Raw genomic sequence first — 13,280 nt, forward strand, 5'->3', positions numbered from 1 at the left:
TTCATGTTGCACTTCCCATCAGTACCTGGCCCAAGCTGGGGACGCCAATGATCTAACCAGCAGAAAAAATTCAGTGATGAATCCACCAGAGGCGCATTGAGTATACACTAGATTCAGACCTTCAAGTTAATTGCTGGTTTAAATACAATGATCATCTTGCCTCTTAACTGTGTCTCAAAACTAGATAAATCCTACTGTCATTACTCTTGTCTCAAAAATTAGGCCTTCATTCCACAAATCAAATTTGATGTCCTATGTTGTACTTTCTTCAAATAAAACAGCACATTACAACCTCTTTAGGGAGAAAAATATTAGCCAGGATACTGAGATTATCCTTCTCTCTCGATGAAAAGTGTCAAAAGGATTTGAAAACCTGTGCAGAAAAGATAAATATAGGAAAAGAAAAGCCAGAAGGACATCAGCATAAAAAAGCTTTCAGAGATACACAGCCCCTAATTGCACAACTTTCCCTAGAACTACTCTGCACTGGCAGGGCTCATATTAGTAAAGGGCCTATAACAGAAACTTTTTTTCTGTAAAACATGAGAGTGCTGCCAACTAAGGCATACTGACAACCCTCTGGAGAATCAGAAGGTCTGCTCCACAGTGTTTCTTCCATAGGTTTGTTGCAGCAAACCCTGCACCAGTAATGTGTCACATTCACATTAACTTTCATTTATCACAGCTCTTTCTTGGGTGAAAAAACTATTTTCTGAATTCCCCCAGCTGGGTCTAGGACCATTGGTGAAACAGCTTAAGCTGCGGTGCATGTCTTTTCCCATTCTTTGGATGAACTTTTTGCCACTGAGGCCCACAGCTTATGTGCCACTGTAAATCAGTCTTTATATTTGAAAAAATGACTTTGACCAAGTAACAGACACAAGCTCATATAAACATAGAACAGGTTTGCACTCCTCAAGCCTACTTGACTTGCAAATGTGTCTGAGTCATCACAGAGAGGGTTATGACTCAGAGACATTTGTAGTAATAGTTAAAGAAAGTAGCAGGCTCATTTCTCATACTGGAGGTAAAGCACCACACTGTGAGTGAAACAAATGATATGGGGAGACAGATAAAGCAAACTGCCATAATCCTGATTTAGCTAGTATGGCAGGCTGGGCAAAGATATCAGGGAATAAAACTGACAATGCCCCAGCCAGCCTCCACTGGCAGAACTCACTTTGGACCCAGATGGAGCTCAAAGCCACTTATCCCAGCTCAAACACCTACTGGAGGGCACTGGCGAAAGTGGTAAATCCAGCTGTTATAGAATGGCCTTGATGGTAGCAAGTTATACTTAGAAAAGATATCTGGTTACAGAGATATTCATGGTACATTATGGAAGGGGCATTTGGAAATATACTTTCACAGATGCAGGTAAGACAATGTTCACTATTTTCTATGTAACAGCCTTGTCAGCCTGGAAATTGCTGTTACTATTATGTGCTATTAATGTTAATGTCCATGTAATATATTACTGATGTTAATAGGAGTTTCATATTTTACTATATATACAAATATGTACACATCTGTATATCTAAATATATATTGAATATTTGTGAAAATAACTGGGCTGACACAACACTCCCAAGAATGCAAGAAGAAACCATTCAAAGACTTTGAAGGACAACTGAAACCTGTGCAATATCTCCAACTGGGGAAAAGGAGCAAGCAACAGAGCTCAGAGGAGGCCAGCAATTTCCAAGGACACCATATAATCTGACTGAAACCACATAGTACGTGTCACAAACAGAAAACAGTACCAAGCGGAATTCCATATCAAATACAGCTCTGAACAAAGCTGCAGTTGTACCCTTTGCATTGACCTAGTTAGTAGGTATGCTCTTCAAATTACATAATAACAATGGCCAGATCTGATGGTTTGATAGACAACAATAATTAAATATACAATCCAAAATATATTAATAAAGAATGCTAAGAGCAGTTCTCTCTCTCTCTCTCTCTCACACACACACACACACACACACACGCACACACTGTATCTGTAAAACAAAAAGGGTTAGTCATCTAACTGGCACGGGTTCATCCAACCATACATGAGAGCATGGAATTCAGTGCAAGATGATTTGGAACAACACTGTATGGTGGTTGACCAGAAAAAATACAGATTCAACAGCTAATTGATCAAGTTTGGGCTAGTACTGAACCAGCTGAAAAGCTGTGGGTTTCTTTAAAAACATCTGAAAATCCAGTTCATCATAGTTAGCAAAATAAAATAGTGGTTTCTTTGTAAACCCAACCAGACACCTAGAAACAATGTTAAGAGCTTCTGTTTTGTTTTTTTAATTTTTATCTATCAACCAGAGCACCTTTATGAATGCAAATAAATAAATAAATGTTTCTACTTTGTTTAAGTCTTTGTTCTTATACTAGCAGCAGTGATGATATATATCATCAAAGATGACAGCAGAACGGCATATATAAAGTTTGCATGTTCCTAATTCTGTTGTTTGCCTGGCTTTGCAAAAGTTGTTGTAGCACTATCCAACTACGCTGGCTATTTCATGAAGAATCTGGAGGATTTTAGGTTAAAGGTAAAAACACTTAAAGTTTGTTCAACCATTGGAACCAAAGTACTTCATATTATAAATTATATGTAATTATACATAGAACTGGTAGCATTTCAAAACAATAATTGAACACAAGCATTCTAAAGAGCTGGGCCCACGCCACACCACTTTCAAAGAAGCAGCAGCAGCACTGCCACCATCACACAATTTACTGAGAATGCTTGAGAGCTGCTAGAATACTTGGAGCATTGAGGGTGTGGGAAAGAGCCAGGTTGGGCCAGGTTTCACACTCTCCAACACCACTGCACTCAGCACATGACCCGAGAATCCCATTCCCCTCAGGGGCTACCACATGGAGAAGGAATTCCCTGAGAGATCACTGGGGATGAAAGCCTCCTTGTTTATATGCATCCAATCTTTTACATAAGTCCCATGACCAGTTGACTACCAGGCTAGACACCAAGCGCGAACAGACTGAAGGTTATGTGCAACCATAAAACTGGCATTTCCTAATTTTTCAATACTTGACATTGCTTGGTTTTTGTTTTAATATAGAAATTACATGCAAAAAACGGAGTTTTATTTTACATAATACACGTTGTTCAAAAAGGTGTTTGCTCCAGTCACACTAAACGTGTTCCCAAACAATGGGCGCAATCCAGCTCCTGTAAAGTTAATGGAAGTGTTGCCATTAACTTCAGTGGGGCCAGGATTTCACCAAGCACGTCTGCACAGCTCTCCAGAAAGGTTATGAGTCCATGTCATTAATACCATGTATTTTTGATTACCCCATCCAAAAGGCACCAATTTTCCAACTGGATGAAACTTCAAAAACGTTTAAACCACACACACACCACTAGCATTTAGGTGAATATCTATAAAGTTTTTCTTCTATGTGGTAATAGGATTTGTAATAACACTTAATATTTGAAAAACAAATATATAAATATTGCTCTAAGTTACCATTTGTGACACCAAATCCTTCCAAAAGGAGAGAGACTGGAGAGCAAAACAAATAATTCAGAGGAATAAATTAACCGTGTCTCTTTTCAAGCCTGTTGAACAATACCTACACTGTCAATTGCCTAATACATTGAAAAGCCCCCTCCATCCCAATACAGAGCAAATGCAAAAAATGAAAATGTTTAGAATATAGAGCTTTAGTTGATGTTACACAAATATTTTCAGAACACTTAATACCGCTGTTGGATAAAGCTTATATTACAATCAATTCCAATTGTTTCCCAAAATGTTTACCTAAATTAGTTGAAAGGCCATGATTTTGTAGAACAAGAAATTTTAATTAAGCCTTGTGCTTGAAGTGTTTTTGCAATTATTCCCTTTGGTTCCATTAGACTGTAGCCCCAATTACAATGCATTGTTAATACTACAAGATAACACTTGCTGGTGGTACAAAATTGACGATATGTCTCAGTGTAATTTTAGATTATTCCTTGCTGTGAGATTTTGTAATTTTTTTTTGTCAATGCTGCACTTTTTTGTTTTCCTGCCAACAAAATATTTTTAATCAGTTCACTCAATTAAAAGATTTGAAAAAAAAAAACCTTTCCCTTAGGCCCCTAAAAGAAGGTAGGTGCCAAAGGATGTAGTATTTTTTGTCCTCTAAATTTGATCTGTATTCAACTAGAAAAGTTGTTTGTTTCTTAATTTCACCAGTTTTGTGGAAGTAGGAGGGTCACTGAAGAATAAATTATGCTAGCTAATTACTATATTTTAGTAGAGAGCTGTAAAAGGATGAAGAAAAATGTAAGGGACTGATTCTGCAACTCCTAGACATGTGATTAAGCCCATCAGTTGCTTATAATGTAAGCATTATCTAAATCTGAATGACTCATATGAGTGGTGGTTGCAGGATCAAGCCCGTAATGTAAATCAGTTAATCTCTATTTTAATATCTTTTCTAACTCTTCCATAGCACTCTGTAGTACTGTGTCTGCTTTCATTTCTGACGGATTTGGAATTGTGTAAAATATGCAGTCTGAGCCTGCTCCAAACCCCTCTGAAGTCAACAGGAGTATCTCCATTGATTTAGGTAGGCTTTGGATCTGGCCCTTTGAGAAATGGAGGGAAAAAATTGACATGATCAATGACTGGCAATGTGAATAATTCTAACTACATGTACCTTTATAACATGCACCTTTTTTTCCCCACTAGCTTGAGTCTGGAATTTGCATCTTGTAACTTGCTTTATTCTGGAGTTATAGTTATGGCTTCTGTATTTTACATTTTTATTTCTGATTTTCAATGCTTTTTATTTTTTTCAGGTGCATAAATCCTTGGAATACATAAAAAATGGGCCCTTCTGTATTCCTGTGCTCCCAAGGATAAAGTGTGTATGGGAAAGAGGACCCCCTCAGCCCTTCCACAAAAATAATAATAAAAAATGAACTCTATGAAAATGATAAATTTCTGGTATTTTGGGTTACATTCTATAAAGATCTAGTCTCAGATATTTGCTTCAGTTGGGTTTATTAGCTTCAAACTAAATAAGAAACAAGGCCTTGCTAATGTGCATGTTAAAACCAATACATATTTTTAACTCACAAGGTTTTTATAGACAATAGTCCCAATCCTACAAACATTTACACACACAGTTTCTTTAAGCACTTCAGTAATTCCATTAAGTTCAGTGGAATGACTTAAGTGTGAATGTTTTTACAGGGTCTGTCCTATGCCTTGTTCATCTACTCCACAGAGGCATAAATTGTGGGCCCTTTCAGTTTCTCAGTAAATCTTCCTATGATCTCACTGTTGCTACTGTTGCTGGAAGTGGTTTCACTGCCTTTGTAGGTGGTACTTTTCCTTGTGAGACAGAATTAAACCAATGTTTCATCGTGGTGTTAAGAGATAGGTTCACAGTTCATGTTAAGTTTATATTTATAAATATCTTATACAGGGTTAATAAATGATAAATAGTTGTTTTAATACATGGTTAATCAATTGTAATAGATTGTTAATGAGTCCAACAAGTTAATAAGTTGATTATAAACATCTATAACACATATACTCTTAACTGTGGCATTCTTATAACATCTATTAACCATTTATGACTCCTTTTAAAGTATTTTATAAATAGAACCTTAATCTAAAGTATGACCTGGTATGGTATTGCTAGAGTTGCCATCTCTCATAGAGATATAAAAATGAACTTCTGGCCACTTGTGTGAATATCCTATGAAACTTTAAAAAAATAAAGAGTAGGGGTTTAACCTCATTGTTCTTGCCAAAGGATAACTCAGGTAAATCCCCCCTGAAGTTGGATATGAGATACTCCAACATTTCCTGGACTATAGCTTTGTTTCTGGGCAAGATGATCACTTAGTCTCTTACCTGTCTCACGTGTGTGGAAAGGCTTGAGTAATACTGGTAGTGATGTGAGATCTTCAAATAAAAAAAACCTATTTAAGTGATAAGTTTAATTACTATTAACTACTGTCTATCATTATTCCAATGCAGTCCCACTCTATTCTTCTGTTTCCTGGATACCTTACCATTTATTCCGATGCCAATATTTCTGGCACATCCCTTGTCTCTTAATTTCCAATGGTTGCCTACTTTAGATGTACTGAAGGCTAAGGTCCCTGCTGAGTTTTGTTTTGTCCTTCACTTCCTCAATGTCATTGGAGCTGGGTTTACTTGAATTACAGCTGCCCTCTTCACTACTGAGCTAAGGAATGATGAATCCCACCAGAGTGTTCTTTCCAACATAATAAAATGAAAAGTAGTGTACAGGAGGTCTTCTGTCTACAGCTTTATCTAAATCCTGATCTCTTGCTCTCACTCTTTCTTGGCTGAAATATTCAATGTTTTCCCCTTCTGGAACCTAAAGTGCACTCTGCTGAACCTTCTCAGGCTGCCATTGACAGTCCAGACATTCACAATACCACGAGACACAAAACAGTTACACAGGCAACCCTGGAGAACTTTGTAAAAATATCCACTCTCACATACAGTCAGGTCCACTCTCATATTGCTGTTGTTTCTCTGTCTCTTCTGTTCAATATTTATTTCCCCACCTCTGTACTCTTTTCTTTCCTGCTGCTACCACCAAATAATACCAAAGGCTATAATTCATGGTGGATTTCTTTCAGGATTCCTCACTGGTTTACCACAGATTGGAAGACAGATTTTCTTTTTATTTATTTGTGTTTAATAGGGTACTCTATGTAAATACACAATTCTGAATGGAATTTTAATTACATCCATATAGTTTCATATGAATACAACTGAGGTCTAGACTAATGTCAAGGGGTAATGACAGCTACCACTTAATTGCCAGAAAACCAAGCATAATATTGTTTGTACTTTATAAATGCTTTTTTTATAATGTTTGTCAGGATGTGAAGAGTCAGAAAACATATTTCTACAAGTTGTGAAGGAGATATTATAAAATCATAAAACACAGCCCATTTAGTCCTGCCTAAAATCCATCTTCTACCATCCACCGCATCAAAATTTCAGAAGATAATTTTCTTAGATGTACATGATATTTTTGTCGCTCCCTAACTAAATAGATTTACACTTACCTTGCACTTGAACAGACACAAACAACAAATGGAATAGCAGAATTTTTAACCACTTACCACAGGTTCTCTCAGGGAACATAGTACTATTATAGTAGGTACGAGTATGTAAGGAGAATTGTACTGTTTCTTTAAAGCTGTCATATTAAGACAGGCAGGAAGGGCTGAAGAATTGTGTAGCCAGAAATTCTGAAGTGAAGCAGAGAGAGGCAGAATAGCACTACAGATAATAGTGTGTGTCATAAACAGATGGTTAAGGGTTAATGTCTATTTTACCTGTAAAGGGTTAAGAAGCTCAGTGAACCTGGCTGACACCTGACCAGAGGACCAATCAGGGGACAAGATCCTTTCAAATCTTGGTGGAGGGAAATCTTTGTTTGTGCTGTTTGTTTTGTTCTTTGTTCACTCTTGGGGCTAAGAGGGACCAGACTGCACTCCAGGTTTCTCCAATCTTTCTGAAACAGTCTCTCATGTTCAAAATAGTAAGTACAAGCTAGAAAAGGCGGATTAGTCTTATGTTTGTTTTCTTAACTTGTGAATGTGTATTTTGCTGGAAGGATCTTTACCTCTGTTTGCTGTAACTTGAATCTCAGGCTGGGGCAGGGCAGGAAGTCTCTCTAGGCTATAAGAGCTGAATACCCTGTAAACATTTTCTATCCTGATTTTACAGAGATAATTTTTACTTTTTCTTTCTTTAATTAAAAGCTTTCTTTTTTTAAGAACCTGATTGATTTTTTTCCTTGTTTAAGACCCAAGGGGATTGGGTCTGAACTCACCAGGGATTGGTGGGGGGAAAGGAGGGGTGGAAGGTTAATTCCTCTCTGTTTTAAGATCCAAGGAGTTTGGATCAGTGTAGCCTCTCAGGGTAACCCAGGGAGGGGAAAGTCTGGGAGGGGGAAAGGAGGGGGGATGGTTTATTTCTCCTTGTTTTAAGACCCAAGAGGTTTGGGTCTTGGGTTCCCCAGGGAAGGTTTTGGGGGAACAGAAAGTGTGCCAAACACTATATTTTGGCTGGTGGCAGCGCTATCAGATATAAGCTAGGAATTAAGCTTAGAACGGTACATGCAGGTCCCCACTCTTTGGACGCTAAAGTTCAAAGTGGGGAAAATACCTTGACAGTGTGGTTCTTATTCTGACCAAGTTCCTTGTCCAGAACTTTCTGCAGCTTCTTCTGCCATTTTTTAACATTGTCACATTGTGAGGGGAGAGGACTGTGTCTCTATATGCTTTTGCAGGGCAAAGTCCAAAAAATATAAGTGTAACCCTAGTGTGCCCTTACCTGATAACCACAACCACCTATTTCCAGATGGAGCTGCTACAAAGGCCAGGGATTTTATGAAAACTCATGAAACTGAGAAGAGGCCAACGAGAACAATACTGACAATGAGGATGAGGATGATGGAGGCAGAACTGGTAGGCACTCTTGTTGGTAAGGAATAAGCATGGCATCAAATAAATCAAAAGCAGTGAAATTCTCCTGAGTAATACTGTCGTTAGAAAAAATGACTGGGATGGCTCCATCTGGAACCCTTGGGAAGCAATGAAATGGTATAGCTATTTCAAGACCAGGCCAGATCTGTCTTCTTAAACATTTTTTAACTATGAAATAGTTTGTCTGAAGTGATTGATCATCATTGATCCCACACATTGGAAATACTGGACTGCCTTTAAACTCTGGCTCTCTGCTTCAGAAGACTGAAAAAGCAGAATGAATGATATAGAACAGAGGAAGTGAAGAAAATTTATAAAATAACCATCTGCAATAATGGATCTTGCCAAATTATTTGAGAAAATGAAGTTCCTTTCAATGAAGCAAATAGCCCCAGATGTACTGACTGTCAGAGGATTCTTTCTGCTGAGACTGAGGAGCAGATGAGACTGTGAAATACAGATATACAGTGCTACACACAGTGACAGAGAGATTCTGCATTAAAGGCAGAGGGACAATGGCATGACAAGTTGCACAGCTTCCCCATAAGAGAAGTACCAGTTTGTTTTCTTTTGTTTTTCAGCCATTTGCTACATCCCTGTGGGAGGCAAACTAAAAAGGGAGGGGAAATTAGCTGAAAGAAAACACTGAAAGTAAGAGTGAAAGCTAAACACTCATCTTAGTTAACATAATTGTGGGGGGTAACAGGAGCTTCTGAATAAAAACTGTGGGTGCTCAAAAATTCTGCTGTCCCATTTGTTGTTTGTAGCTCTTCGAGCATGATTAAGCAACGCCCACAAGTTAGAAATCGACTTTGTCCACACGAAGAAACTACTTATTGAAAATTTCATTTATAGACTCATAGACTTTAAGGTCAGACGAGACCATCATGATCATCTAGTCTGATCTTTTGCAAATTTCAAGCCAACTATAAATGTTATTCCTATACTTCCTTTAGTTAAAATATGTTTTTCCCTTTTTCTCAATAGCAAACTTCTCCCTCATGTAACAGAACTGGCAGGGGTATTTTAAGGGCAAAGGGGTTCCCCAGTGTTTTGAGGAGATGTCCTTTTGGAACAATATACTTATGTGGCTCTAACTGCAGTGTATTTGAAGAATTTGCTCTCCCCAGAAATCTAAACATTGTTGCTCAAAAGGTTCATCCACAAAATTAAGTAACTTGCTGATCTGTGGGAAGTCTTAAACAAGTGAGCTGCTGTGCTCTAGTGTTTATAATTTGAGTCAGAGCAGGGACAGCTCTTCCTCTTGTTTGAAATCATCTTTTGAAAACTGTACAAGTCTATCAAATACGGTTAGTTGGCAGAATGGTTATATTGTAAAAGTAACGAGAAAACTCAAATTAAAAGGGATGAGAAAAAATCTTTAAATCGTACCTTTCTCTTAAAAATAGCTTTATTAACTTTCATTCTGGAAATATCCAATTAGAAACTGATGTTTCTAAGATGGTCTTAAAAACTGCAAACAAAAATCATGAACTTGAATAAAAAACTCTGATGCCCTTGAGTACACTCTAATAGCTGAACTGTACAAAAAATCTGTTTCCTTGAAATTAATATTGTTTGTAGTTTCCTATGAAAATACACTGTGAATCTCAGACTGTTTCCTTTTACATCTCAGTTCTACTTTTAACTTTCTAAGAATCAAGGCCAAATTTTCAGAAGTGTATCCAATTTGTACAAGCAATTCTGAGAGTACACAAAAAATTGAGTATTTTAGGTTGCCAATACCAACTGGATAATTAACTGGCAATGTACAAGCACAATTATGCATATTACATGTGTCATTGTGCAGGTAAAAAGTCCTGGAATTACATATGCATTGTGGAAAGTCAGGCCCCAAATATGAACCTATGTACTCTGCTGGTTATTAGAATTATTGGAATGAGCTTTATCATGTTTCATCACTGAGGCGCAGTAGCGTGAATGGAAATCTGCTTATTACTGAAACATAAAACCATATTTGATGTTCATAATGTATGGTAAATAAAAGATTTTAAGATAGTAAATGAAACTGAGTTAAAATGATTTTCTCTTAACTGCTACAACTTTTATTTTCACATATAAAGAAAAAATAGTTAGGAATTATGTTGAATCTATTCGAAAGTACAGGCTTAGGTAGACATGCAATTTTGTATTAGTGGTAGATCATGTCAGTATTTATTATGTCTACAATAAATGAGAGTATGTTCTGTTGTTCTTGAGATGGATGATATAAGATGAAGTAGGTATTTTAATACCCTGTTTAATGTATTTCAGAAAATTAGATTCTTCCTTAACCTTTTTGTTTTATTCACAAAGATTGATGGTAGAGCACTTCCAAAAGAAAGGCACATAAAGTTTGAAGAGAAGCCAGATATTCAAATGATAGGTTATTTCCTTTTTTCAGAAGGACTGACAAACTCTTCAGTCTTTTATGGAAAAATAATTCATCTCTTGCCCTTTGCTTGTGAGGAGAATCCAGTAATTTGAATTAATTAACAAAAAATAATCAGCAAATAAGTAAATTATTTTTAAAGAAGTTTTAAAGCAATTCAAGGTCTGTTGAGTAGTGATAAAAGGTTCTTTGGAGAGGGTACATAAGGGGAAAATGTGTTGAGTATTCTATCAATCTACGCAAAGACAGGGCACAGAAGAAAAGCAGACAAAGGCTATGGCAAAATATTGGATTTATGGACCAGAAGGTCAATCTGATAGAACAAATTAATCCTGTTGCTAATGTTTTCCCATAGGGCTTGAAAGAAAAACTTCATGGAAGAAAGCGTCTGTTCTCACTAGGTATAATTCTGAAATCAAAAAGAATCATGACATATTTACAAAACAAAAATCCCACCTAGTCCATTGTTCAGTCAAATCTGGGACATCTCTGTGGATTCCAAGATAATATATTACATTAACATTACTTATTGCTGGCAATTTGTACAACAACAACTGTCAGCAAATTAATTTACTTAAAAGACTGAATAATGACTCTGTTATTTCTATAGCCTGCAATGCAATTTGGATATTATACAAGGTACTCTGCTAGACCATTCTTCTAACAAATGGCTTTGCTTAGATTTGTTGTCTTTGAACCTTTAGTGAAGCCTCTCCATCAAAAGGTAGTCCAGTTGGTGTGAGATGCACCACATATCTGCAGCTCCAGACAAAATGATTAATTGAAATAAACAATAAAACTTCTGCAAGGAAGTTCTTATAGCAAAGACCTTTACTCAAACATGTATCAAAGCAACCACTACATAATGACAAATATCCCTTATAAATGACTGATCTAATTATAAAGTTAAATTACAGGGTCCTTGTAAAGCAGTGTGTGCTGAAGACACAATAACTGCAATGTGCCTGGAAGTGGCTAAGTTCCCAACAAAATCATTCCTATCAGCTTCTATTCATGCCTTGAATTATGCTTTTTTTTAATCTCTGCATAAGATGCTGCATTTACTTACCCTTAAATTTTGAGGCATTATAGCTTCTGCTGACATGAATGTATTCCAGAAATAGAACATTACAGCAATGCTCTGCTAGACATTTAAACCATTTGTATGTTTATTCTTTAGTTTCTTTTCTTGAACTTTCTAATTGTGAGAGGGCTGGGAAAATGGAGTCATGATGAATGAAAGCTTGTTTCCTGAAAAAAGTAGAAATGCAGACACTTGATGTAGCACTAAAAAATTCACAGCGTCCTACCTTGAAAACAAACATTTCCCTGCGAAGAATAGCTAGAGTGTTGAAGTTCCCATCACAGATGTTTGGTTTGGCTCCAGGATAGGAAGGTTTGTCAGCAGTGGGAGGCCGAGGCGGTTTAGGCTGCCTGTCATTCTTCCGAGGGTCTGCTGGAGGGACAGAACGATGTGGGGGCACTGTTGGCAGAGGTCTTGTTGGTGGTGGGATCTTGTCAGGTGGACCTTAAAAATGTTAGCAGCAGGTTTAGATGGTTTAGATCACTGTAAATCGCACTGCAGACAGCTCTACAAAAATATACCCCAATGAGTACTCCTGCAATGGCTTAGTTGGCGTAACATGCTCTTTTCCAAATTCTGATCTGTGAAGATAGAGTACAGTAACTCCTCGCTTAACGTTGTAATTATGTTCCTGAAAAATTCGACTTTAAGCGAAACAATGTTAAACGAATCCAATTTCCCCATAAGAATTAATGTAAATACGGGGGTGGGGGGGTTAGGTTCCAGGGAAATTTTTTTCACCAGACAAAAATCTACATATTATATAGATATACATACAGTATACATTTTAAACAAACAATTTAATACTGTTCACAGCTATCATGATTGTGAGGTAGTGAAGTTAGAGGGTGGAAGAGGGAGGAATATTTCCCAGGGAATGCCTTGTTGCTAAATGATGAACTAGTACTCGGCTGAGCCCTCAAGGGTTAACATGTTGTTAATGTAGCCTCACACACAAGGCAGCACAAACACAAAGGAGGGGAGACAGCATAGCAGATAAAGACAGACACACACCTTGTGAGTGGGAGATAGAGAGAGATGCACACTGCCCCTTTAAGTAAGCTGACCCACTCTTAAGTGCATTGTGTTTTTAAGTGGATCAGGAAGTTGAGAGAGCAGCTGCTGCCCCAAGCTCTCTCTGTCTCTCTCCCTCCGTGTCCCCTCCCTGCTCTATATGGTGAAGGGGTAAGTGGGATGCAGGAGCAAGGGGCAGGGGGACATCTTGACATTAGCCCTCTCCCTTCCCCCTGTGCACAGCAAGCAGGAGTCTCTGGGAGCAGCTCCAAGGCAGAGGGCAG

General features: G+C 37.6%; 1 protein-coding gene across 1 annotated transcript in view; it reads right to left on the reverse strand.

Moving 5' to 3' along the window:
• Window positions 1–13,280, reverse strand: part of MMP16 (matrix metallopeptidase 16) — a 239,776-nt gene that overhangs the window by 53,036 nt on the left and 173,460 nt on the right. The window contains exon 6 of the mRNA XM_032804586.2: window positions 12,209–12,426. Coding sequence (XP_032660477.1) covers window positions 12,209–12,426 — 218 coding nt within the window. The remainder of the gene's footprint in view (window positions 1–12,208; window positions 12,427–13,280) is intronic.

Source organism: Chelonoidis abingdonii, chromosome 2 (genome assembly GCF_003597395.2).
Source record: "Chelonoidis abingdonii isolate Lonesome George chromosome 2, CheloAbing_2.0, whole genome shotgun sequence".
In the NCBI taxonomy this organism is placed as follows: domain Eukaryota; kingdom Metazoa; phylum Chordata; order Testudines; family Testudinidae; genus Chelonoidis; species Chelonoidis abingdonii.